Here is a 26,636-nt window from a genome sequence, read left to right on the forward strand (position 1 = left end):
ATATTGCATATTCAATCCCAAATCATTAAAACACCGATCTCCACGGATACAAAACAATATACATTTATACCCCTGACATTTTGTACAAGCATCGCTCTTCTACCGAAAAGACAGCGCGTGAGTATCTTCTAAATGTCTATAATGCGATGTTGTACGTATTCTCACTATTTTAAACGTGGATTATTGCCGTGGTCGTTGAGTATTTCCCCCTTTTGTTTAGCGGGTAAGGCCCCTCTGGAACTTGGAGGGGGGCCATGTTGTTAGTGAGTGTGTAGTTACCCAGCAGCAATGGTGTTTTGTTAATGCAGCTCACCAGACGGCATTTGTATGGTTCGCTCGGTTAAAAACGTTTGATTACAACTGATCAGCGGCGTGTGAACAACGGAGAGCTATGCTTTTATTGTATGCACTTATTTAACTACAATAGCTAGCTAGTAATTTTTTGGGTATTTATTTATTTTTATTATCAAACTGAAAAGGTAAGAGGCCTTCCTTAATCTGCCTAGCTAGCCATAGTAGCATCAACAAATCTAGTTATTTGGCTAGCTAGTGAAGTTAGTACATTTAACAAATTCAACATTAACGCTGGATTTGCAAGTGAACTGTTAACGCTAGCTAACTTGGCTTCTGTCAGTATAGCTAGCTAACTAACTAACGTCAGGTAGCTAACCGCTAATGATAGCTAGCTAACGTAGTTCACGAACGGTTGTTTTTCCAGTGAATTAGCCCGTTGTCCTGAACAGAGAACTCGTTAACTATCTCTATGTTAAATTGCCAGGAAACGTTAGTTGGCTAATGTATACATTTCGCATGATAACTAACATCATTCAGACAAGTTTTTTTAACTAGTCAAACTAATCCAACGAACAGTACGTTAGCTAGCTAGCTACATGCTCCCTGTAATATTTCGAAAACACACCCGACACCGAAGAGTTGAGCACTCGGTGGGCAGACATTCATTGTTCGATTGGCTAAGCTAACAAGTTATTTAGCAAGTTAGCTAATTTAGCTAGGCTAGATGGAGAGCTAGTTAACGTTATCCATCTAACGTTACCTAACATTGTTTTGATTATTATCAAGAGATTGGTTTCCACAGTCTATAGCTAGCTAGTTAAATTTGGCCATGTTAGCGATTGATCTTACCTAGTTTGGCTAAGAAGGCCAAATTGCGTATTACACGGACTTTCAGACACTGAATATTTATTAGGTTATGTTAGCTAGCTAGCAACGAGCTCAAGTTTATTAATGTAATAGCTAGCTACTTAAGTTAACTAGCAAGCTAGGTAGCCAAGTCAAAGAAAGGGCAGGTAACGTCCCCAGATAATATTATGTTACCTTATATTGACACTAGCTGCTAGTGCTTTATGCTGAAGTTCTACAGACCTTTCAATTTACAAATGTTATTGTAACTTATGAAACAAAGCAAGGAAACTCTCTCTGTTAGGGACCAAAGAAACACTGTGTATATATAGGTGTGTGGTTGGTTCAATAAGCATGCAGGGAGGATCCCTAATAAATACAAATACATTCGATATCAGAAACCTCAGGCTAATGTATATACACGATGTTTGATAAGTGCTATCCATATCCAATGTAAAGCAACGCTACTCACACATGTTCTGTTATTTGTTTTTATTTATTTCACCTTTATTTAACCAGGTAGGCAAGTTGAGAACAAGTTCTCATTTGCAACTGCGACCTGGCCAAGATAAAGCATAGCAATTAGACGCATACAACAACACAGAGTTACACATGGAATAAACAAAACATACAGTAGAACAAAAGAAAACAAAAAGTCTATATACAGTGAGTGCAAATGAGGTAAGTTAAGGCAATAAATAGGCCATGGTGGCGAAGTAATTACAATATAGCAATTAAACACTGGCATGGTAGATGTGCAGAAGATGAATGTGCAAGTAGAGATACTGGGGTGCAAAGGAGCAAGCTAAATAAATAAATACAGTATGGGGATGAGGTAGATAGATGGGCTATGTACGGGTGCAGTGATCTGTGAGCTGCTCTCACAGCTGGTGCTTAAAGCTAGTGAGGGAGATGCGAGTCTCCAGCTTCAGAGATTTTTGCAGTTCGTTCCAGTCTTTGGCAGCAGAGAACTGGAAGGAAAGACGACCAAAGGAGGAATTGGCTTTGGGGGTGACCACTGAGATATACCTGCTGGAGCGCGTGCTACGAGTGGGTGCTGCTATGGTGACCAGTGAGCTGAGATAAGGCGGGGCTTTACCTAGCAGAGACTTGTAGATAACCTGTAGCCGGTGGGTTTGGGGACGAGTATGAAGCGAGGGCCAACCAACGACAGCGTACAGGTCGCAATGGTGGGTAGTGTATGGGACTTTGGTGACAAAACGGATGGCACTGTGATAAACTGCATCCAGTTTGTTGAGTAGAGCGTTGGAGGCTATTTTATAGATGACATCACCGAAGTCAAGGATCGGTAGGATAGTCAGTTATACGAGGGTATGTTTGGCAGCATGAGTGAAGGATGCTTTGTTGCAATATAGGAAACCGATTCTAGATTTCATTTTGGATTGGAGATGCATAATGTGAGTCTGGAAGGAGAGTTTACAGTCTAACCAGACACCAAGGTATTTGTAGTTGTCCACGTATTCTAAGTCAGAGTGCTGAACGGAACTGAACTGGACAGGCGAGCAGGTGCGGGCAGTGATCGATTGAATAGCATGCATTTAGTTTTACTTGCGTTTAAGAGCAGTTGGAGGCCATGGAAGGAGAGTTGTATGGCATTTAAGCTCGTCTGGAGGTTAGTTAACACAGTGTCCAAAGAGGGGCCAGAAGTATACAGAATGGTGTCCTCTGCATAGAGGTTGGTCAGAGAATCACCAGCAGCAAGAGCAACATCATTGATGTATACGGAGAAGAGAGTCGACCCGAGAATTGAACTCTGTGGCACACCCATAGACTGCCAGAGGTCCGGACAACAGGCCCTCTGATTTGACACACTGAACTCTATCAGAGAAGTAGTTGGTAAACCAGGCGAGGCAATCATTTGAGAAACCAAGGCTGTCGAGTCTGCCAATAAGAATGTCGTGATTGACAGAGTCGAAAGCCTTGGCCAGGTCGATGAATACGGCTGCACAGTAATCTCTCTTATCGATGGCGGTTATGTCGTTTAGGACCTTGAGCGTGGCTGAGGTGCACCCATGACCAGCTCTGAAACCAGATTGCATAGCGGAGAAGGTACGGTGGGATTCGAAATGGTCGGTAATCTGTTTGTTAACTTGGCTTTCGAAGACCTTAGAAAGACGGGGTAGAATAGATATAGGTCTGTAGCAGTTTGGGTCTAGATTGTCACCCTCTTTGAAGAGGGGAATGACCGCGGCAGCTTTCCAATCTTTGGGAATCTCAGACGATACGAAAGAGGTTGAACAGGCTAGTAATAGGGGTTGCAACAATTGACAGATTGTCTAGCCCAGCTGATTTGTATGGGTCCAGACTTTGCGGCTCTTTCAGAACATCGGCTATCTGGATTTGGGTGAAGGAGAAATGGTGGGGGCTTTGGAGGGTTGCTGTGGAGGGTGCCGGGCAGTTGACCGTTGTAGGGGTAGCCAGGTGGAAAGCATGGCCAGCCGTAGAGAAATGCTTATTGAAATTCTCAATTATAGTGGATTTATCGGTGGTAACAGTGTTTCCTAGCCTCAGAGCAGTGGGCAGCTGGGAGGAGGTGCTCTTATTCTCCATGGACTTTTCAGTGTCCCAGAACTTTTTTGAGTTAGTAGTACATGATGCAAATTTCTGTTTGAAAAAGCTAGCCTTAGCTTTTCTAACTGCCTGTGTATATTTGTTCCTAACTTCTCTGAAAAGTTGCATATCACGGGGGCTATTCGATGCTAATGCAGAACGCCACAGGATGTTTTTGTTCTGGTCAAGGGCAGACAGGTCTGGAGTGAACCAAGGACTATATCTATTCCTAGTTCTACATTTTTTGAGTGGGGCATGCTTATTTAAGATGGTGAGGAAGGCACTTTTAAAGAATAGCCAGGCATCATCTACTGACGGGATGAGGTCAATGTCATTCCAGGATACCCCGGCCAGGTCGATTAGAAAGGCCTGCTCGCAGAAGTGTTTTAGGGAGCGTTTGACAGTGATGAGGGGTGGTCGTTTGGTTGCAGAACCATTACGGATGCAGGCAATGAGGCAGTGATCGCTGAGATCTTGATTGAAAACAGCAGAGGTGTATTTGGAGGGCGAGTTAGTTAGGATGACATCTATGAGGGTTCCCGTGTTTACGGATTTGGGGTTGTACCTGGTAGGTTCATTGATAATTTGTGTGAGATTGAGGGCATCAAGCTTAGATTGTAGGATGGCCGGGGTGTTAAGCATGTCCCAGTTTAGGTCACCTAGTAGCACGAGCTCAGAAGATGGATGGGGGGGCAATCAATTCGCATATGGTATCGAGGGCACAGCTGGGGGCAGAGGGAGGTCTATAGCAAGTGGCAACAGTGAGAGACTTGTTTCTGGAAAGGTGAATTTTTAGAAGTAGAAGCTCAAATTGTTTGGGTACAGGCTTGGATAGTAATACAGAACTCTGCAGGCTATCTTTGCAGTAGATTGCAACACCGCCCACCATTATTTTCCCCTCCAAAGGTTTCCCCGTGGAATGAGCGTTCCATGCAGCATCCTAGGTATGAATGACGTGGCCTGGCAGGAGACACGAGGCGGGATGCTGCACACAAACGGTGCTCCTGAAGCCGGGGGCGTCAGAGTTCACGGAGGTGGATCCCTGGCCGCCATAGGGGTTGCAGGTCAGGGTCCCGGAGGGCCACACCGTCTGCAGGGACCCAACCCCATCCCAGGCACCCCACAGCCTCCATTAAGTGGGCGCTCTCAGGATGATGCCACAGTGGGCTACTTCTTCCAGAGGCAGCCTGGGGAGCAGCTGGGAGGTTGCACCTCCAGCAAGCACCGTTGGCCCACTGGAGACGGCAACCACGTTGACCAGGTACAATGATTTTGCCAGAGCCAAACTACTTGTTTGATAATGGTAAAATATTTGAAAGAAGCAGATCTTATACTTTCTAGAAACTACTTTACAACAACAGAGACCCTTGCCGTTTCAGTCCAGAGCATGACATAAATTGCACCAGCCAAAGATTTCCCACTCTTTAGAAAGCTACACTTGCTTTTGTTTCATAGAAATCACTTTCAACAAATATCCATTGTAGAAAGCATTAGCCTGTCAAATATCCTAGTGGTTCATTCTAATGGCTTGTTAAACTAATTTTCAAAGTTGCACATGGAAGTTTTAAGGGTATGTTCCATTCCCAGTAAACACCCAGCCTGTTGACAACAACTGACTTAAGTGTGTGTGTGTGTGTGTGTGTGTGTGTGTGTGTGTGTGTGTAAAGAGGGACGGGTGGTCTGTCAGTGATCTCTATCTAAGGATAGAATTCAGATTTGTAACTCATCCTATGCTTCAACAACCCATACAGTAGTAGGATTTTTATTACTTTTTAGTGAACATGGTCATTTATTTAGACTCATGTCTTTTTTTGTTTAGGACAACCTCGCAAGTGTGGCTGGAGTTTGCATCAAGTTGTGTTCCTCCAATTTCAATATGATGTCCAGAACTTGCTTACATGAATGAGGATACCATTTTTGCCAGGTTGAAATGTGTATATGCTCTAACTGACTGAAGCCAAATTATTATTTTTATCAGGTTCGAACTGTGGATGAGATGAACTATGGTTTTCAAGCCCTTGCTTTGGAGTCCAGGGGCATGGGTGAGGTAGGTTGCGGTCCACCACATCTCAAGTTTCCTCCCTTTTAAAACTAGGATAGATTCTGTGCTACATCTTCCATTGAAGTTTCCCACGGTGACACAGAATGTTGAGAATGTCCAAGTAGCCATTTTGCCTTCTCTTTACAGCTCCTGCCAGCAAAAAAACTGTGGGATTCGGATGACTTGTCCAAGGATGGAAGGAAAGGGATGCTCCTTGGAGAGGAATGGAGGGAGAATGCTTGGGGATCTTCTCGTGAGTGGTTTTCTATGCCTCTGCTGGTTTGTCTGTCTGTTTTACCCTCAGGGTTTTTTGACAACCGATTTTATTTTTATCAACCCCTTGGCTCTCCCATATGCATACATTCTTAGAGGCACTATGCAGAAATCGCTCTGCCATTTCCTGGCTGCTAAAATTCTAATAGTTATCATAATTTCAGTTTTTATGTGACAAAACAGTGTACTGTAGTGTAGAGCAGGGTTCCCCAACTGTCGCCGGATGGATTTATCCCCCCCTCCCCCAGGTTTTCTGAGCACAAACAAAAATCTCTATATAGATATATAGTGTGTGTGGAATTTATTGTTGGACATAAAATACTGTAAAAAAACACCAGGAAATCAGCTCCAAGTGATTTTTAAATCAAGAAATCTGTTCCCAAGTATTCCCCATGCATAATAAAGAGATACGACATAATCATATACAAATGTAAGCATGGTTGAGATTGTTTTAATCAAATATATCTGTGCTTCTTTTGGTCAATTTGCAGTCTATAAATTATTTGTAATTATGTTCTGACCATCTGCTCAAGAAAAAAAATTGGGCTGCGGCTGAATCTAGTTCATTATTCCTGGTGTAGAGCATCATTATTCCATCTAAACTTCTGTAAAATATGTTTTTTGAAGCTGGTGTACAAAACCGTAAGCGAAAAAGACTCAAAAACAAAACTTAAGAACGGAAGCATAGAAATGGCGAACATTGACCAGATCTACCGCTTCTTAGTCCTGCTTTCAATGAGAATGACAAATCTATAACATGCATATCTATGTGAATAAGTGACATTTCAGCTTTAACTTCTTGGATGTAATGTCTGTTTAGGTGACCTGCATGGTTCTGGTACTGGTTCCGACTGACATTTCTGTGGACACTAGATCCAATTGGCTGGTTCCTATGGACACCGTAGTATATTTGAGCCGGTGTGAAGTAGGATGTGAAATCTGAAACCACTTGAAGCTGGGATGGCCCTCCTACCATTTCTTTCGCTCTTCCGACTGTCCAACTCCTGGCTGAACCCTATGCCACAACCACTGGCAAAGCACATGCCTGCAATCCTTACATCATAGCACAGCAGGAGAGCGTGGCTTCATCACTGTAGCACATTGAGATCGATTTATAGCCATTAATCTCAAAATTCATAGATTGACAAACAAACTACGCTTTTTTTTTTAGACTGATAAGATTAATATGAGATGAAAGGCTAGTTCCTAACAAGTTCAGGTAGCCAAGATACAGCTCTGCGAGACTTGCACAGCGACGTTTTGATCAAAAGACCCTTAGAAAACATGCAAAAAAAATCTAACATTAAACATACAAATATGAAGTTTACAGTTATAAGGAAGGTGAAATCTTATAGTTGGTCACTTTATTATTTGATGATCCTACACTGAACAAAAATATAAACGCAACATGCAAAAATTAAGGATTTTACTAAGTTACAGTTCATATAAGGAAATCAGTCAATTGAAATTAATTCATTAGGCCCTAATCTATGGATTTCACATGACTGGGGAATACAGACAATGCATCCGTTAGTCACATACCTTAAAATATATGGGCATGGATCAGAAGCGGTCAGTATCTGGTGTGACCACCATTTGCCTCATGCAGTGCGACACAACTCCTTTGCATAGAGTTTATCAGGCTGTGGATTGTTGTCCCACTTCTCTTAAATGGCAGTGCGAAATTACTGGATGTTGTAGGAACACGTCAATCCAGAGCATCCCAAGCATTCTTAATGGGTGACATGTCTGGTGAGTATGCAGGCCATGGAAGAACTGGGACATTTTCAACTTCCAGGAATTGTTTACAGATCCTTGCAACTTGGGGGAGTTCATTGTCATGTTGAAACATGAGGTGATGGCGGCGGATGAATGGCGCGACAATGGGCGTCATGATTTCGTCACAGTATCTCTGCATTCAAATTGTCATCGATAAAATGCAATTGTGTTCGTTGTCCTTAGTTTATGCCTGCCCATACCATAGTCCCACCGCCACCATGGGGCACTCAGTTCACAACGTTGACATCAGTAAACCACTTGCCCACACGACACCATACAGGTGGTCTGTGGTTGTGAGACCTGTTGGATGTACTTCCAAATTCTCTAAAACTAAGTTGGAGGTGGCTTATATTAGAGAAATTAACATTCAATTCTCTGGCAACAGCTCTGGTAGACATTCCTGTAGGAAGCATCTGCCCAGTACAGTTGAAATCTGGTTTCATCCGTAAAGAGCACACTTCCCCATTGTGGCAATCAAAGGTGAGCAAGATGGTGAGGACGACAAGCATGCAGATGAGCTTCCCTAATATTCTTCAGTTGTGCAAACCCATAGTTTCATCAGCTGTCCGGGGGTCTGGTCTCAGACGATCCTGCAGGTGAATAAGCCGGATGTGGAGGTCCTGGGCTGGCGTGGTCATACGTGGTCTGCGGTTGAGAGGCCGGTTGGACCTACTGCCAAATTCTCTAAAACGGCTTATGGTAGAGAAATTAACATTACATTATCTGGCAACAGCTCTGGTGGACATTCCTGTAATCAGCATGCCAATTGCACGCTCCCTCAAAGCTAGAGACTGTGGCATTGTGTTGTGTGACAACTTCACATTTTAGAGTGGCCTTTCATTTTCCCCAGCACATGGTGCACCTGTGTAATGATCATGCTGTTTAATCAGCTTGATATGTTGATATGCCACACCTGTCAGGTGGGTGGATGGATTGTCTTGGCAAAGGAGAAATGCTCACTAACAGGGACGTAAGCAAATATGTGCAAAATTTGAGAGAATAAGCTTTTTGTCATGAAACTCGGGACCGACTGTTTACATGTTGCATTTTATATTTAAATAGAATACTAGTCATTTCAAACTTTATTCATAGTTATGGAATAGGAAATGCATAATATAAAATATTTCATATTTTTACTGTGTACTTGAGCTTGTGTCCTCAAAAGTGACTACACCTCAGCAATGTCTAACTATTTTTACCAGAAAGGTGAGATTTTAACCTTTTTATTTTCTTTAAGTATGCAGCATTACTTAACTCAGCAAAAAAAGAAATGTCCTCTCACTGTCAACTGTGTTTATTTCCAGCAAACTTAACATGTGTAAATATTTGTATGAACATAACAAGATTCAACAACTGAGACATAAACTGAACAAGTTCCACAGACGTGACTAACAGAAATGGAATAATGTGTCCCTGAACAAAGGGGGGGGGTCAAAATCAAAAGTAACAGGTCAGTATCTGGTGTGGCCACCAGCTGCATTAACTACTGCAGTGCATCTCCTCCTCATGAACTGCACCAGATTTGCCAGTTCTTGCACCAGATTTGCCAGTTCTTGCTGTGAGATGTTACCCCACTCTTCCACCAAGGCACCTGCAAGTTCCCGGACATTTCTGGGGGGAATGGCCCTAGCCCTCACCCTCCAATCCAACAGGTACAAGATGTGATGAGATCCGGCAACAACGTCGCCTATGCGCACAAACCCACCGTCGCTGGACCAGACAGGACTGGCAAAAAGTGCTCTTCTCTGACAAGTTGTGGTTTTGTCTCACCAGGGGTGATTGTTGGATTCGCGTTTATCGTCGAAGGAATGAGCGTTACACCGAGGCCTGTATTCTGGAGCGGGATCGATTTGGAGGTGGAGGGTCCGTCATGGTCTGGGGCAGTGTGTCACAGCATCATCGGACTGCGCTTGTTGAGATTGCCTGCAATGACAACGCTGTGTGTTACAGGGAAGACACCCTCCTCCCTCATGTGATACCCTTCCTGCAGGCTCATCCTGACATGACCCTCCAGCATGACAATGCCACCAGCCATACTGCTCGTTCTGTGCGTGATTTCCTGCAAGACAGGAATGGCAGTGTTCTGCCATGGCCAGCGAAGAGCACTTTTTGCCAGTCCTGTCTGGTCCAGCGATGGTGGCTTTGTCCCCATAGGCGACGTTGTTGCCGGTGATGTCTGGTGAGGACCTGCCCTACGAGCCCTCAGTCCAGCCTCTGTCAGCCTATTGCGGACAGTCTGATCACTGATGGAGGGATTGTACATTCCTGGGGTAACTCAGGCAGTTGTTGTTGCCATCCTGTACCTGTCCCGCAGGTGTGATGTTCGGCCATACCGATCCTGTGCAGGTGTTACACGTGGTCTGCCACTGCGAGAACAATCCGCTGTTTGTCCTGTCTCTCTGTAGCGCTGTCTTAGGCGTCTCACAGTATGGACTTTGCAATTTATTGCCCTGGCCACATCTGCAGTCCTCATACCTCCTTGCAGCATGCCTAAGGCACGTTCACGCAGATGAGCAGGGACCCTGGGCATCTTTCTTTTGGTGTTTTTCAGAGTCAGTAGAAAGGCCTCTTTAGTGTCCTAAGATTTCATAACTGTGACCTTGATTGCCTACCGTCTGTAAGCTGTTGGTGTCTTAATGACCGTTCCAAAGGTGCATGTTCAATAATTGTTTATGGTTCATTGAACAAACATGGAAACAGTGTTTAAACCCTTTACAATGAAGATCTGTGAAGTTATTTGGATTTTTATGAATTATCTTTGAAAGACAGGGTCCTGAAAAAGGCACGTTTCTTTTTTTTGTTGCTGAGTTTAGTTATTGTTTATGGCCCTCTCATGATGAATTACTTTTGGGGATTACGTTTAGTTACGCTTAAGTTACTTATTTTATAAAATTATATTTGCACAGAATTAATGTTGCTTTTAACAAAATGGCCAATTCAACCCAAAATCAAAGTTTCCTTCTATGCATAAATACATAGCGTAACATTTTAGTGTGTGGAGTTAAAATACTGCAGTTAATACATAGTTGAACTGGTACCATGAAGACCATGCAAATAGCTTTTTAAAAAATCTGCTGAAACTCCTTCTCCTTTGAAAAAGGTTGTCTCTGCATTGACCCAGCACAATCTCCATGTCTCACCTTCCTGGGTGTCTATTCTTTTCCTCTGATGAGCAGATCACTCGGTGTCCCAACCAATCATGGTGCAGCGACGACCTGGACAGGGTTTCCATGGGAACGGCGACGCCAACTCCGTGCTGTCCCCTCGCTCCGAGGGCGGAGGCCTGGGCGTGAGCATGGTGGAGTACGTCCTGAGTTCCTCTCCCGGGGACAAGATGGATGGCCGCTACAGGAACGGTGGCTACGTAAGTCTTTCTGCCAAAGTCTCTTTCGCTCTCTGCCCTTTACGCCAATCCACTCAGAACCAACAGAAGATCTACAACGGCTTTAGTAGTGATACAAAAATTGTCAGGTCTAGAGTTATTCCAGAAATGCAACATCAAATTGTCTTATTGCTTAGGGTCTAGCCTCTTGTTCTCCGATGGAGCGTTGCGTTTGTTTGGAGGAACAAGCCTTCTGAATGTTTGATTTATTTTTGCTTTTGTAGGGCGGTGGGGACGCTGACCCGGACGGGAGGGAGAAAGGTAACGCGCAAGACCAGACGTCCCCGTTTGAAGAGGACAAGAGCCCAGAAATGAAAGTGGGAGAGGAGAGTGACGCGGCCAAGGCCAATGGGAGAGGCCTGCTCAATGGCATGGACAGAGACTGCAAAGACTTCAAGTATGGGCCATTTTTAGTGGTTGTTGGGGGGTGAATGGGGGGCCATGAAATAATCATTGACATATATATATTTTATTTACCAATGGGATTTAGTTATTTGAATTATGCAGATAAGACATTTTAATCCTTTGGCTTCAAAGAGCAACCGATTTTTAAGGCAGTCTGTCTGAGACTTTGCAGGGAGATAGTTGTGAACAAAGCCTCAAAGACCATATCGTCACATGTACTTCTCCTGTCGCCCCAGCCCCAACCCAGGAAGTCGCCAGGCCTCCCCCACCGAGGCGGTGGAGAGGATGGGCCCCAGCCAGGCCGGGCTGGAGATGATGGTCCAGCACCAGCATCAGCAGCACCAACACCACCTCCAGCACCAGACCATGCAGCCCCAGAGCAAGCCCCAGCAGCAGGAGGACTTCCAGAGCCAGGAGGCCCAGAACATGGGCAACATGGAGCAGCAGCAGGGTGTGGAGTCACTCCAGTTCGAATACGCCGGCAACCAGATCCAGGTAGACTCCTCCGGCACCCCCGTCGGCCTGTTTGACTACAACTCCCAGCAGCAGGTGGGTTGAACCAGGAAGTAGTAACAAGGGACTACATTTCTCTCTGGTGCGTAGATTGATGTAAACCTGTCACTTTTTGGTGGTATGAGCCATTTTGATCTCCAATAGACCTGGAGATCTGAAGGAACAATGTTTTTGGGGTCTGTGTCCTATCAATCATTGACTGAGCACAGAAAGTTAAATGTGTTGAACTTATTAGGAAAGAAGTTATGTTGCAGTAGTTTCTCACAATTCATGAACATGTTGGGGTTCGTTTCTTCGTCGTTGTCAATCATTGGTGAAATTAGCGGGACACGCTATTCAACAGCCAGTGAAATAGCAGGGCGCCAAATTCAAAACAACAACAATCTCATCATTCAAATTTCTCAAACATACAACTATTATATCCCATTTTAAAGATACACTTCTCGTTAATCCAACCACATTGTCCGATTTCAAAAAGGCTTTACGGCGAAAGCATAACATTAGATTATGTTAGGACAGCGCCGAGACAAGAAAAACCACACAGCCATTTTCCAAGCAAGGAGAGGCATCACAAAAACCAGAAATACAGCTAAAATTAATCACTAAGCTTTGATGATCTTCATCAGATGGCACTCGTAGGACTTCATGTTACACAATACATGTATGTTTTGATAAAGTTCATATTTATATCCAAAAACCCCATTTTACATTGGCGTGTAATGTTCAGAAATGTTTTGCCTCCCAAAACTTCCGGTGAATGAGCACATCAATTTACAGAAATACTCATCATAAACGTTGATAAAATATTCAACTCTTATTCAAAGAATTATAGATACACTTCTCCTTAATGTAACCGCTGTGTCAGATAAAACATTTTTAAAAAAAGCTTAACAGCGAAAGCACATTTTGAAATAATCTGAGTACGGCACTGTCACAAAACCAAACCCGCCATTTTGTGGAGTCAACAAAACTCAGAAATTACATTATAAATATTCACTTACCTTTGATGATCTTCTTCGGAATGCACTCCCAGGAATCTCAGTTCCACAATAAATGTTCATTTGTTTCGATAAAGTCCAACCTTTATGTCCAAATACCTCCTTTTTGTTCGCGCGATCAGTCGAGTTATCCAAATCCACTGTGCTCGCGCAGTTAGTTCAGACGAATAGTCAAAGTTGTATTACAGTTCGTAGAAACATGTCAAACGATGTATAGAATCAATCTTTAGGATGTTTTTATCATAACTCTTCCATAATATTCCAACCGGACGATTCCTTTGTCTTCAAAAAAGAAAAGGAACACAGCTAACTCTCACGTGAGTGCGCGCCACTGAGCTCATGTCATTCTCTGTTATCTGACTCCAGGAGCTCTTATTCTCTCCCTATTCACAGTAGAAGCATGACACAACATTCTAAAGACTGTTGACATCTAGTGGAAGCATTAGGAAGTGCAAAATGAACCCTAAGTCACAGTATACTGTATAGGCAATCACTTGAAACTACAAACCTCATATTTCCACACTTCTGGTTGGATTTTTCTCAGGTTTTTGCCTGCCATATAAGTTCTGTTATACTCACAGACATCATTCAAACAGTTTTAGAAACTTCAGAGTGTTTTCTATCCAAATCTACTAATAATATGCATATCCTACCTTCTGAGCCTGAGTAGCAGGCAGTTTACTACGGGCACGTCTTTCATCCGGACATCAAAATACTGCATCAGTTTTGCATCAAACAAAAGGTATCAAGTTGTTTTATTAAACTGAAGTCCCGCCTTAGGGATGTCACTGACTACGTCATTACCTTTTTACTCCTGAGACCAAAACCCTGCATCCATAGCTATACAAACATAGAGTTTCAGTGTTTATCTAAAAGCTAGGCAATAAATGTCCCCTCCCCAAAGTTGATTTATTGTGGAATGTCTGAGTAGTCTCTTATCTCCCCTGCAGAGTTCTGTCTCAGCAAACAACTGTGGAACAATTCTAAAACTTGTGTGTGTGTGTGTGTGTGTGTGTGTGATGTATTAGAATAATTTATTATGCTTTATTAATAGAAGGGGAGGGGTTATAAGACCCCTCCCTCCTTACATTTATAGGGTACTTGACTACAGATTAACTATATATATATCTATCAAACATTTTGGTGCAACCCTTTTCATGACCCCTAGGTGAACCCGACAAACATAATGCATCAGTGATTCTTATTTACTGCAACTTTCTGAAGAAGTACTGCCTGTTTCTGTGCACCTCTCTGTTGTGTAGCCAGTTAGCATGACTTTAATGTCTGCATAATCTAGTGGCTTTCCCCCAAAAAACTTTCCAATTAAATGTTGACTGCAAAGTAGGTCTACCTTACAGAATGATATCATAAGGATTTGTGTCAATCGATTTGCAAACACCGGTACAAGAACCGCTGCAGAAACACTGCCAGCCAAACACAGCTCTCTTCCTGGTGTGCAATTTTAATTTTAATTTATTTTATATAACCAGGTAGGCTAGTTGAGAACAAGTTCTCATTTACAACTGCGGCTTGGCCAAGATGAAGCAAACCAGTGCGACACAACAACACAGAGTTACACATGGAATAAACAAACACAGTCAATAACACAATAGAGAAAAGGCAGTGTGTGCAAATTAGGTAAGATAAGGGAGGTAGGCAATAAATAGGCCATAGTGAAATATACCTGCTGGAGCGCGTGCTACAGGTGGGTGCTGCTATGGTGAATTAAAGGAGAACGTGAAAAAAACAGGGAAAATCCAAAACCTGGAAACCAAACGGAATTTGGCAATATCTTAATCTCTCCTGGTTGTGAAAATTATAATTCGCCCAATTTCAATTTGTTACAAAACAAGAAATTTAAAGTGTAGAGAATCATTGTACCATATAAACCTCTGTGAAATATGTTTCCAATAACCAAAAATGTTGTATTTTCAGATGTTTGAAGCTGGTGTACATAACAAAGTAAAAGACTCAAACTTAAGAACGGGAAGAATAGAAATGGCGCACATGGAACATATCTAGTGCTTCTTGGACTTGCTTTTAATGAGTATGCAGATCTGTAACTCACTTTTCTATGTGTCGACTCGCCCAAAAAGTTACACACTCTAACTTTAAACCCAGACCAAAGAGTCCAACCCCCCCCACCCCAGGACAATATTTTTTGTTTATTAGGAATATTGAGATTGATCAATTCTCTGAATATAGGCAAACTTTTGCATGTTTCTGTGCAAGTAGTTTGTCACCTTTTTGGGTCCTTACCAGTTTGCATCCCTGTCCCTGAGAGTAGTGGAAGCTTGGGTATTAATGTGTCTAACTTGTTCCGTTTGTTGTCCAGTTGTTCCAGAGGTCCAACCATCTGACTGTCCAGCAGCTCACTGCGGCCCAGCAGCAACAGTATGCCCTGGCTGCTGCCCAGCAACAACATCTTGGTAAGTTCTATATGTTCTACCCTGGCTGCTGCCCAGCAACAATACAAGAACCCCCTAAATTATGATTGTAGTTTTGATTACTATATACAGTAATGTACTGTGGATTTATTCATTAATATACTTGGTGTAGTATTACGTCTGAATGTTTTGTACGTAAAAATGTACCGAATGCCGTACTCTTAAGAAAAAAAATCGTATTATTATAATCTTTAAATTTTTTATTATATATAAAAAATAAACCGTTGTTTTTGACGGCAATTTGATATCGGATGATGTGTTATTCGATATGGACACACTGCTAACTGGAGGTTTTTTTCAGCCGGCCTTGCTCCCGCGTTTGTGCCAAACCCATACATCATCAACACTGGACCCCCCGGAACCGACCCCTACACCGCTGCAGGACTGGCCGCAGCAGCTACACTTTCCGGTTAGCACACACACACAAACTGTATTCACACATAGCACCTCTTTCACTCTGAGTGGGTACTGTCATCAAAAGCTGCTTTATTGCTACATGAGTGTATCATCTCCTGTATAAAATTGAATTGCCAGTTCATACCACAGGTTTGGTAGTAGTAACTGAGGACTCCCTTCCCTTAGGGCCTACAGTGGTTCCTCCCCAGTACTATGGTGTTCCTTGGGGCGTGTACCCTGCCAACCTCTTCCAGCAACAGGCTGCCAGTCACAATGCTAACCAGCAGGGATCCAATCAGGGACCAGGGCCAGGACAGCAACAGGTAGGCATTTCGCCAATTAAATTCATTCTCTAGTTGGCTGCTGTTAAGAGTTAAGCGTTATAGCCGAAGGTGTATTGGAAGTGACCATGATTTATCTTGTACATTTTCCCCCTCTCAGATGACTCAAGTCATTCTAAGTGCAGTTGTGGTGTAACCCCTTGATCTTCTCTCTCTCCAGGTGATGCGCCCCGGGAACAACCAGCGCCCTCTCACCCCTGGTCAGGGCCAACAGAGCCAGCAGGAGTCCCTGGCAGCAGCTGCTGCCGCCAACCCTGCCCTCGCCTACGCTGGTATGCCAGGTCAGTGACGGAGTAGTGTTAGTTGAGCACACAAGGGTTTTTACCGACATGTACAAATGTCTTCGACATTGACTTTGTACCGGTACCCCCTGGTATAAAGCCTCGCTATTGTTATTTTACTGCTGCTCTTTATTTATTTGTTATTTTTCTTTATTGCATTGTTGGTTAAGGGCTTGTAAGTAAACATTTCACTGTAAGGTTGTATTCGGCGTATGTGTATTCGACGCAAATAAAATTTGATTTGAACACTACTGAGCCAAACCAAGCTGTACTTAGCAGCCCTGGTTAAGCAGCCACATAATTGCAGGAACAAAGGACAATGTCAAAAGAGAATATCTGAGAAGGCAGCGTTTTGGTTTGGGTCGGCGCGGTAGTGTGAAAAGTATTACACAGCCAGTCGCGTACAGGTCTGGAGTTTACCCAAGGGGTGAGAGGTGAAGAGTAGCATTTGAATATATTATACTGGCTCTCAGCATTACGTGCATCTATGCCACTCTTGAAGCCTTCCAAGGCATGTTGAGGTTTCCCTTTAGCCCCTTCTAATAGGCTTAACAGGTCTGTGTAGTGTTTTAGTGGGGGGGTAATTTGATATGAAAGCTTGTCTCATATTCCCTCTGGATTACGTTTGTGTACATACCTCTTTCAAACTGCCTTTCCTTCTGATTCTGGTGCAGTAAGATACCACGTCTTCAGCCCTTTCGTAGACCACACGCAACTTCATAGACTAAACACACACACACACACACTCGCCAGGCTGGTTTTCACAGTGTTTCCCCTCAGTTTGTCTGTCTCCTGCCCACCCAGGTTACCAGATGCTGGCCCCCGCCGCTTACTACGACCAGAACGGAACCCTGGTGATGGCCCCTGGGGCCCGCGGTGGTCTGGGAGGGCCCGTCCGCCTGGTCCAAACCCCGCTCCTCATCAACCCACAGGCCGCAGCGCAGGCTGGTGAGTACCACTGGTTGTCTGGCCCAGTGTTCTCCTAATGTTTGTGGGAAATTGTGTTTTTGGAGGCGGCTTAGCAGCTAGTGGAATGAGTGCCACGTTGATAGTGTGAACAGTATATTACTGTACTTTGCTTGTGAAAATTGAGCAAGGCTTTATAATCGAATCTCAATCTTACAATGACGTGAACTAATTGCTCATACCGACAGGTCTATCCAGCAGTTTTAATAGTGCTCAACCCACCCCATGTCCTCTCCAAATAGGCACCACACTGAACCGTGTTGACCTGGTTTTTCCTTTCCATCCCTCTTTCTCCCCTCTCTCTATATAGCGGCTGCGGCATCAGCGTCTGGCTCGGGCAACAACATGTCAGGCCCCCAGCCCAACGGCCTGTACCGCTCCATGTCCCAACCCCAGCAGCAGCAGCAGCAGAACCAGGGCCTACCCTCCAGCTCCTTCTACGGCTCCGGGTCGGTGCCGGCCAGCTCCCAGAGCAGCTCCCTATTCTCCCACACCTCCCAGGCTCCACCACCCACCTCGTCTCTAGGGTTCAGCGGTGCCGGCGGCTCGCTGGGCCTGGGCTCGGCGCTCGGAGGCTTCGGCTCCTCAGGTTAGTGGAGAAGGAACCTTCAGGTTCATTGTACATATGGCAAAAAGATGTGATGTCATGCACTCTTGACAATTAATTGCGTTTTCCAAAGATTCTGTACCCCGCTCTTTGGATGCCCTGCTGTCCTCTTTTCTCTCCTGTCTCCTTATTTCCCCATCTTCATCTCTCTCTCCCATAGTGTCGAGTTCCACCAGCAGCAGTGTCTCTCGCCGGGACTCCCTGCTGGCCAACTCTGACCTGTACAAGCGTGGAGGTGGTAGCAGCCTCACCCCCATTGGCCAGCCCTTCTACAACAGCCTGGGCTACTCCTCGCCCAGTCCCATTGGCCTAACACCGGGCCACTCCCCCCTCACACCCCCACCCTCTCTGCCCTCCTCTCACGGCTCCTCCTCCAGCCTTCACCTGGGTAAGACCAGGTGTAATAAAGATACCTTGGAGAGCATAGACATGAACATAAGATGGGCAGACGGATAGAAAACTTCATGCAGCGATACACAATTAAGTTCTGTCGCCACCTTGCCATTTGTAATTCAGTCACTCTTCAAAAGATGAAATGGTTTTGCACCATATGGAGATATGTCTCTCTCTCACATGTAATCTGTCTCTCACATATAATCTGTCTACTTCTCTTTACTCAACACCACTCTTAAGTGGATGGCTAGACATGCATAGAAATAGTAACCAGATGGGGAATTTCCATTCAAGCTACGTACTGAGGGTCGAAATTCTATTTCTATGGCAACACCGCCTCATCCTTTGTTCCCTCCTGGTATTCCCAACCTCCAGGCGGCCTGACGAACGGCAGCGGGCGCTATATCTCGGCGGCGCCCGGCGCGGAGGCCAAGTACCGCAGTGCAGGGGGCACCTCCAGCCTGTTCAGCTCCAGCAGCCAGCTGTTCCCGCCGTCTCGTCCCCGCTACAGCCGCTCAGACGTCATGCCCAGCGGGCGCAGCCGCCTGCTGGAGGACTTCCGCAACAACCGCTTCCCCAACCTGCAGCTGCGTGACCTGCCCGGCCACATGGTGGAGTTCTCCCAGGACCAGCACGGCTCCAGGTGGGTGACGAATAGACGCACAGTTTCTCTCACAGACTATAAACTTGTTTTCTCACACACACACACACACACACACACACACACACACACACACAGTCTCTCTCACGTTCACAAGCTCACTCACATAAAATGAACATGTATTTTCTCACGCCGCACGCACACACAGTGTTACACAGACACTCACATATCCTCTGCTGCATATTATGCCCTCCAATCATGCTGTTGAAACCCCCCCCCCTCCCTCTGTGTCCAGGTTCATCCAGCAGAAGCTGGAGAGGGCCACCCCAGCAGAGAGACAGATGGTGTTTGGGGAGATCCTGCAAGCAGCCTACCAGCTGATGACTGATGTGTTTGGCAACTACGTCATCCAGAAGTTCTTTGAGGTGGGAACTGTGGTCAAAGTTGTCGGGTTAGATTCAATGCCACTCTGGATACATGTGATATCATTGGATCATAACATATCAACTGTTAGTGTGCTTTCAACCAGTACGTGTCTGATAATTAGATTTTTACTAGCGCCGATATTGCAGATTGTGGCTTATTTTAAGGTTCAATATTAATCGTGTATTATCTTAACCGTACTTTAGAGTATATACCTATAGTACGTTATCTGGAAAAGAGCATTTGTTTTAGATGACTGGACATTACATAATGCAAACAATCAAAACGAACAAACTTTCAAGTCGCTGTCATTTTGCGTCGTAATTGAAGTATTGTTTGTCTCTGCAGTTTGGCAGTGCGGATCAGAAGCTGGCTCTGGCCACGCGTATCCGCGGCCACGTGCTGCCCCTGGCCCTGCAGATGTACGGCTGCCGGGTCATCCAGAAGGCCCTGGAGTCTATCTCCTCTGACCAGCAGGTAATTGTAAGTGGGATCTTCACTTCTCATTAGATTTATTTTATTGCTTCTAGGATGCATCCCAAATGGCATCCTATTCCCTTTTCTAGTGCACTACTTTTGACCATGACGTAGCCCTAGGGTTATCAGTTGCTGTCTTCTGATAAGTTGACTCTCCGGTAAGCATGGTGGATGGATAGAAACCTGTGTAATATGATCCTGTGACCTTTTCGGTCCACTTTGAAAAGCCTTAAGCGTCTTTGAAATTGCCCTTGACATTAAGGACTACAGAAATGAAATGAGATTGTTATCAATGAGCCATTAGAAGGAAGAGAATGTATGTACCGTAGAAGCAGAATGATAGAATGACTCAATTTCTATGGGAATGACCTAGACGGGTTGAAAATTGATAGATTACTCCTCTCCCTCTATCCCCTTCCTCAGAGTGACATTGTACGAGAACTGGACGGCCACGTGCTGAAGTGTGTGAAGGATCAGAACGGGAACCATGTGGTGCAGAAGTGTATCGAGTGTGTCCAGCCCCAGGCCCTGCAGTTCATCATCGACGCCTTCCAGGGCCAGGTGAGAGCCCATTCAATAGGGCACGCAATGGGGGAAAAACGGTTTGTAACAGAAAATTAGAGATTCTGTTGGCAACAATTGAATTATGTTTTGTTTACTGACACGGCCATATTCAATGGGTGTTGTGCATTTGTAAGTTCATTAGTAATTCTGTGCGCTGGCACACTCAGACGAGAGTGCTCTGAAATCGGAGTACATAGCCAGAGTGAATTTACAAACGCACCCCTAGTTATGGGTGTAGCTAGGCTCGTGTTCAAATCTGTTCTTTTTGGATCAGCTCCAATAGCAGTACCTGCCCGTTTCAGAAAAATCTAAATCTATTGAAAATGACCCAGACACACAGTAGAAATGTTTTCTCCTTAGGATTCAATGTAGGGCCCATTTGGCCCTTTTCAAGTGTTATTTTTTTTTATTTTTATTTAACACATTTTCACATATCGACATCGGGTGCCAGTTAATGACAACATACTCTACGCTTTAATCAATGTTCTTCTTAATTCCATTTATCTGAAGCGTTACTTTATTTTCCACTTATCTAGATCCGAGGGATCCTGCCACCCATTTTGTTGAGGTGTGCTGTCTGTCTCTTCCCTGCAGGTGTTTGTGCTGTCCACCCACCCTTACGGCTGCAGGGTGATTCAGAGGATCCTGGAGCACTGCACCCAGGAGCAGACCCTGCCCATCCTGGAGGAGCTGCACCAGCACTCTGAGCAGCTCGGCCAGGTAAGTGCAGCCAGTTAAGCCCCTGGTCTCCTCATAACTAGGCCCAAGTCGCCCAGATACAGACAATGTAATGCTTTGTGGTTGTTAATGTGATGAGCTGTGTGTGTATTGTAGTTCTTGTGATGTTTTCATTGTTAGTGTTGCTGTGTAGCCTGGGTTGTGTTCATTAGGGCACGAAAGGTTGACAGAAAACAAAAATGTCTGCTTTCTCTTTGGACAAGTCCCGGCAGTCCCTCCCTGTTTCAGTAGGTTTTCTTCCCTTTGGTGCATAACGAACACGACTGTGAGCCCTGTCAGTTAACGTTAATGATAGATAAGGATAAGTGTATGAATGCTGTCAATAATTTCTACCTCTGACCTATGTTAATTTAACCCCCCCCCCCTCCCCCCCACTTATTCCATCTAGAAATATCAAGGCGTTTCATTGGAGATGACACCCAAAACATATTATACAGTGTCCAGCGACGCACTGTTTAAGGTCAGAGCAATTCGCCTCCCTCCCACGCGGACGTTGTCCTCGTGTCACCTCCCTCCCCTCTTTCTCTTTCACTCTCAACAACCAGTGTGCTTTAACACAGTCAAGGCCTTTTTACCGTCACTAAACTCTCTATCCCTCTTTTGCAGGCCTCTTTCCTCCTCTAAACTCACAGAGCACGCCTCTTCCTCGCTCGCCTCCTTTTTCTCCTTCCTTTGCTTCTAAACAATCTGTTCTGTCACGTAGAGGATACACAGCACCCCACTTCTCGGCTGGTTCTGTTTAGATAATCCCTCTCTTAGGTCACGGGCGCCTCCTGATTCTTCCTCCTTCCCCCTCCCTCCTGCTCTCTTCCTTCTCTGATGTTTTAATCCTCACTGCTTGGTAGAAAGACTCCCTAAGTCGAGAGCATTTGTTTTGCCACAACTTGGACCCCCCCCCCCTCCAACATTGACATGGATTGTCCGATAGGCTTTGAACTCAACTGTGGGTTCTTGGAACATAGGGGTAAAGTCCATCAGACCATGTAGAGCAATTATGCCAAATGATGGGGGAGGTTTGTAAATCAAATGGGGGGGGGGGGGGCATGATACTCATGGGTGATTCCCCAAGAAACCAGGACAAAACATGCACTTTGAAAAATATGTTAACTTTTATATTTGACATTTGTATCTTAAAGCATTATTGAGAAATAATGAATTGAAGTTGTAACATTTTGGCCTTTAACTGTTTTCATGAGGAATTGCCATTTAAGATGGTCAAATGTTGGCACTATTGATGTTATTATCTGGTCAGGTGAGTTTCAGTGTCTGTCTTCCTGCACAGTTTTAGGTATAATGGGTTGTTTTCCCTCACAACCATAACGCTCTTATCAGCCATCCCTGAAGGGACAAAGATACTGCTGTTTGCTCGTGGACCTGTATCGGCCTGTGTCCCATACGAATCACTAGCCTCTCTCTGGTCTTTTGACCTTAATCTGCGGTAATGATGTGGCGCTATTGATATTATTCTGCGGGGGTGTCATGGTAGATTTCGTTCAAAAGAAAATCTGTCTGTAAATGATTGAATCCATAGTGGGGGTGAACTAAATGCCGTTACAAGATTATGTAATTGATTGTTTTCCTTTGTGGGGAATGGAAAACGTGATCCCACACATGCTCACTGTCTTCTGTTTCCATCGCCCTCTGCAGGATCAGTACGGCAACTACGTCATCCAGCACGTCCTGGAGCACGGCAGACCCGAAGATAAGAGCAAGATTGTGGCAGAGGTCCGCGGAAAAGTGCTCCTCCTGAGCCAGCACAAATTTGCAAGGTAAGGCAAAACCCTTTCGTTCTCCCATTACTAATCATAGGGCTGTCTTCATTTTCTATACCGTTTCATAGCTGGTGGGAGGGAGATCCATGGAGACGTGCTTTCCCTTTATTTCATTCCAGCCATTACAATGAGGCCATTTTTAAAGTGACACTAGCCTCCGCTGAGTGAGACGAATCACATTCTGAGACTTCTAGAGGCGGTTTTCAATGTAGATTCTCCAGTGAGTTGGTTTTTAGTTCAGGACTAGGTTGACTGTGTCCAGGACACCGGCCCATGTAGCCTCTCGTCTCTCCTTCAGTAACGTGGTGGAGAAGTGCGTGATCCACTCATCCCGTGCCGAGCGGGCCCTGCTGATTGACGAGGTGTGCTGCCAGAAGGACGGCCCCCACAGCGCCCTGTACACCATGATGAAGGACCAGTATGCCAACTACGTGGTGCAGCGGATGATTGACATGGCCGAGCCCGCCCAGCGCAAAATCATCATGCACAAGGTGGGTTGGCATATACCATCGTCTCTGAGGTGAATTCATTAGTGCAATACGTTTCACAACGGGAAACATTTTGCTACGAAAACGAGTTTCTCATTGGAGAAGTTCAGGTTAGTCCCTTTCCCGTTTTGGCCTGTTTTCTTGCCTTTGGTTCCTAGTGAGCACATCCCACGTCTCCTATTGCCTGTTCATTTAAATCAGAATAATTTAAGCCAGGTTAATTTATTGTCATACAACCAAAGGTTGGTGTTTTTGGGGTACAGCATGGTTAGGGTACTCTGAAGTTGTTCTAATTGTTAGCCGTAGGAGTCTCTCCTAATCACGTGCTGTGTGAAGTCCTGTATTATGTGGAATGTTGACCAGACTGCTGTCCCATCATTTTTAATGTTTTAGTATACTTCAAGGGCAGACTTTTTAAGTGGAAGGCAGACTGCATTGTTTTTTAAAATTAAAACGAGAACAACTTTTAAACCTCATTGGTCCAGTCCCACCATAAATGGTATAATTAATCTTTGCTCTCTGCTCCCCTAGATCCGGCCCCACATCGCCACCCTGCGCAAGTACACCTACGGCAAGCACATCCTGGCCAAACTAGAGAAATACTACATGAAGAGTAGCTCTGACCTGGGGCCCATCGGAGGGCCCACCAACGGCCTCATGTAGGCCTGTCCTGCCTTCTGTGTCCACTGACTAAAGACCAGAGTAGGAGCTGCCCCCCTCAACTTATTTCTAGTTATGTAAAGAGGTGCTCCTGAGTCATCAGGGCTGACCTTTGACACCCTCTGATGAATTACCAAAAAGATTTAAACGTCACCTGTGAAATGCTGTGACATCTGACCCTGCCATTCTAATGCTACCCTCAGCGCTTGTCCCCTTCGTAGCCACCATGGAGGGTAGCAGACAGTTTAGCAGGCAATCTCTTGGGTAAAGCACAGCCCCCCCCCCCACACAATTTGTTTATGCTGTAACTGACTGGTTTTTCTTATATAATCCTGTACATTTAGTTTTTTTACCTTGTAAATTCTCTGTAGAAAAAAAAAGAAACGCATTTGCTGATAATGTACAATTCTTACAATTACACCAGCAAGTGACTTTATAAGGCCGAACTTGAGTGATCCTTTTAAACAATTTTCCATTTGTTTTTGTACCCAGACTTACTACTACAATCAGCTGTTGTAATTAAAAGCCAGGAGTTTAAATAGATAGATATATATCTTTCTACTACCACAAAATGATCCCAAAGCAGCTGATTGGATCCATTTCTACTTCTTGCGCTGCATAGTATGGATAGGTTATGAAACCCATCTGTCCCACTGACGATTACTATGTCTCTGGTGCCAATGAGTTAGTCATCCACTGGTCTTTACTTGAACACCTACAATGCTTTGCGGTTCATTTTTAGTGGAGTGTCATCCACTTGCCGGCTTGTGATCGCCTCAATATACATTTTTTTTGCGTCTGTTTTCCAACAGACTGGCCTACTCTCGCTCTGTCACAGTGTTTGCTTGATTTGACTAGTCGACTCCGGGCGACATGGGTATTCAACAGTGCACATATGCTGTTGCATCTGTAAGCAGTGATTCCACTAAATCCCACCTATACGGTCTTACTCTTTATTTGTCCCCCTCGCAGATCACTCAATGGCTGCTTGGGGGCTTACGGCAGACACGGGTAGCGTGGACGTTTATTCTCTTTCAGAAGCAGAGCACAAGGTTGGGTTGTATAGTGGAAGTTTAACTTGGTTGTAATCTTTACATTAAATGACCGTAGCGGGGCTTGTGTGTGTGTGTGTGGGTGGGGGGTGGTAAGCATAGGCATGCTGTAACAGGTTTTTAATAACTTGACTGATTTCTTTATCATGTTTTGTGGAACATCTATCTGTCTTGTAGTTTTGAGATGAACACTGCCCTAGAAGTGGTATCTTTATGTACTGAATATTCATCTCTTGCGTAGAAATAGTTTAGCAAAAATGTATAGCATCTTTGTGTATGAGTAAATATTAAATGGTTGCTTTTTTGGCTAAGGGGCTTGGGGTAAGAGTTTTTATTTAATATTTTTTTTGAAGTGGCTCATCCCAAGTATGTAAAGCGGAGGGTAGAATTGGGAATGAAATGAGGAAAAATAACAGGTGGGTTTTATGCGAGACGGACCGTCATGAGGCTGTTTTAATTTAGTTATTCCTCATTTTAATTTTTTTTCTGGTCTGAATATTCAAGTGAATTAGGTGGGGAGAGTAGTGGGGCCATCTAAAAAGCTATACAACTCCTCTGTGACGCTAGTAGTAATGGCTTTTGCTTCATAGGAATAATTGTAGTATATGTGCAGTTGATCAGTGTGTAAGTTTAATTGACAAAAGTCTAGTTGTGGTGTTTGACAGGCCTTGATAAATTGGTAGTGATGCTTTTTTATTTCGTCTGTACAGTTGTACATTTGTAAACGTTGATGCTGTAAATGGATGTCTTTTACACTTTCGGGGAAAAAATAGCCTAAATGTGCATTTTGATGTATGTGTGTGTGTGTATATTCATCACTCCTTTCCCCTCAAATATAATGTATACAGTTTTATTTGATCAAGCGTTTGTTTTAAAACAATCTTTTTATGGCTTCTCGATCTGACATGGTTTTTGTTTTTAAATCTGTTATGAGAAAGGTCGGCCTCGTTTTGTATGCGGAGCTTTATAACGTCTCCTGTTTATATTGTCTTTCTGACGTGTGACAGTTTTAAAGGAATACCAATGCTCTGTACTTAAAATGAGGCTGCTTCTGGTCCCCTCTGCTGCCATGGAAACTTCACAGGATATGACAGAATTATTTTTGTACAGAAGAGTGCTGTATTTTGGAACAGCTACTACCTTGTAAGCAAAAGAAATGTAAGATATTGTCAATTATATAAATATGAACATATGAGTTTTGTCACACTGTCAAAGTCTTGTACATTTTCAGGTGGCCTTATGTACATTTCCAGACGTTTAGATGAAGAAAAAAGACTCATTTTTTGGAAGCAGAATTGTGACTATGATTAAACCGTTCTAACATTTGA

The 26,636-nt window shown here is 44.3% G+C and overlaps 1 protein-coding gene across 8 annotated transcripts; it reads left to right on the plus strand.

Moving 5' to 3' along the window:
* On the plus strand, positions 1-26,636 carry LOC106571179 (pumilio homolog 2). 8 transcript variants are annotated; one of them, XM_014143944.2, is made up of 23 exons: positions 1-117; positions 4,618-4,972; positions 5,690-5,758; positions 5,900-6,005; positions 10,981-11,168; positions 11,411-11,583; positions 11,828-12,140; positions 15,438-15,531; positions 15,851-15,958; positions 16,132-16,268; positions 16,447-16,567; positions 17,372-17,515; positions 17,844-18,122; positions 18,301-18,528; positions 18,909-19,176; positions 19,430-19,559; positions 19,906-20,040; positions 20,458-20,595; positions 21,193-21,318; positions 21,725-21,796; positions 22,984-23,105; positions 23,407-23,599; positions 24,128-26,636. In XM_014143944.2, exons 2-23 carry the CDS (start codon positions 4,631-4,633, stop codon positions 24,257-24,259), a joined length of 3,618 nt encoding a protein of 1,205 aa, XP_013999419.1. In that variant the 5' UTR covers positions 1-117; positions 4,618-4,630; the 3' UTR covers positions 24,260-26,636. The 8 variants fall into 8 exon arrangements, with proteins under 8 accessions (XP_013999419.1, XP_013999418.1, XP_013999416.1 ...); XM_014143943.2 differs by lacking the exon at positions 1-117 and adding an exon at positions 235-479; XM_014143941.2 differs by lacking the exon at positions 1-117 and adding an exon at positions 238-402 and having other exon boundaries at positions 19,906-20,034.

Source organism: Salmo salar, chromosome ssa15 (assembly GCF_905237065.1).
Source record: "Salmo salar chromosome ssa15, Ssal_v3.1, whole genome shotgun sequence".
NCBI classification, from domain to species: domain Eukaryota; kingdom Metazoa; phylum Chordata; class Actinopteri; order Salmoniformes; family Salmonidae; genus Salmo; species Salmo salar.

What these genes read in the sequence shown, in the direction of transcription:
- LOC106571179 (XM_014143940.2), top strand. An exon ending in ACGGCAACCACGTTGACCAG is followed by an intron (nt 4,973 to 5,689) that starts GTACAATGATTT and finishes TATTTTTATCAG; the next exon opens with GTTCGAACTGTGGATGAGAT. An exon ending in GAATGCTTGGGGATCTTCTC is followed by an intron (nt 6,006 to 10,980) that starts GTGAGTGGTTTT and finishes TCTGATGAGCAG; the next exon opens with ATCACTCGGTGTCCCAACCA.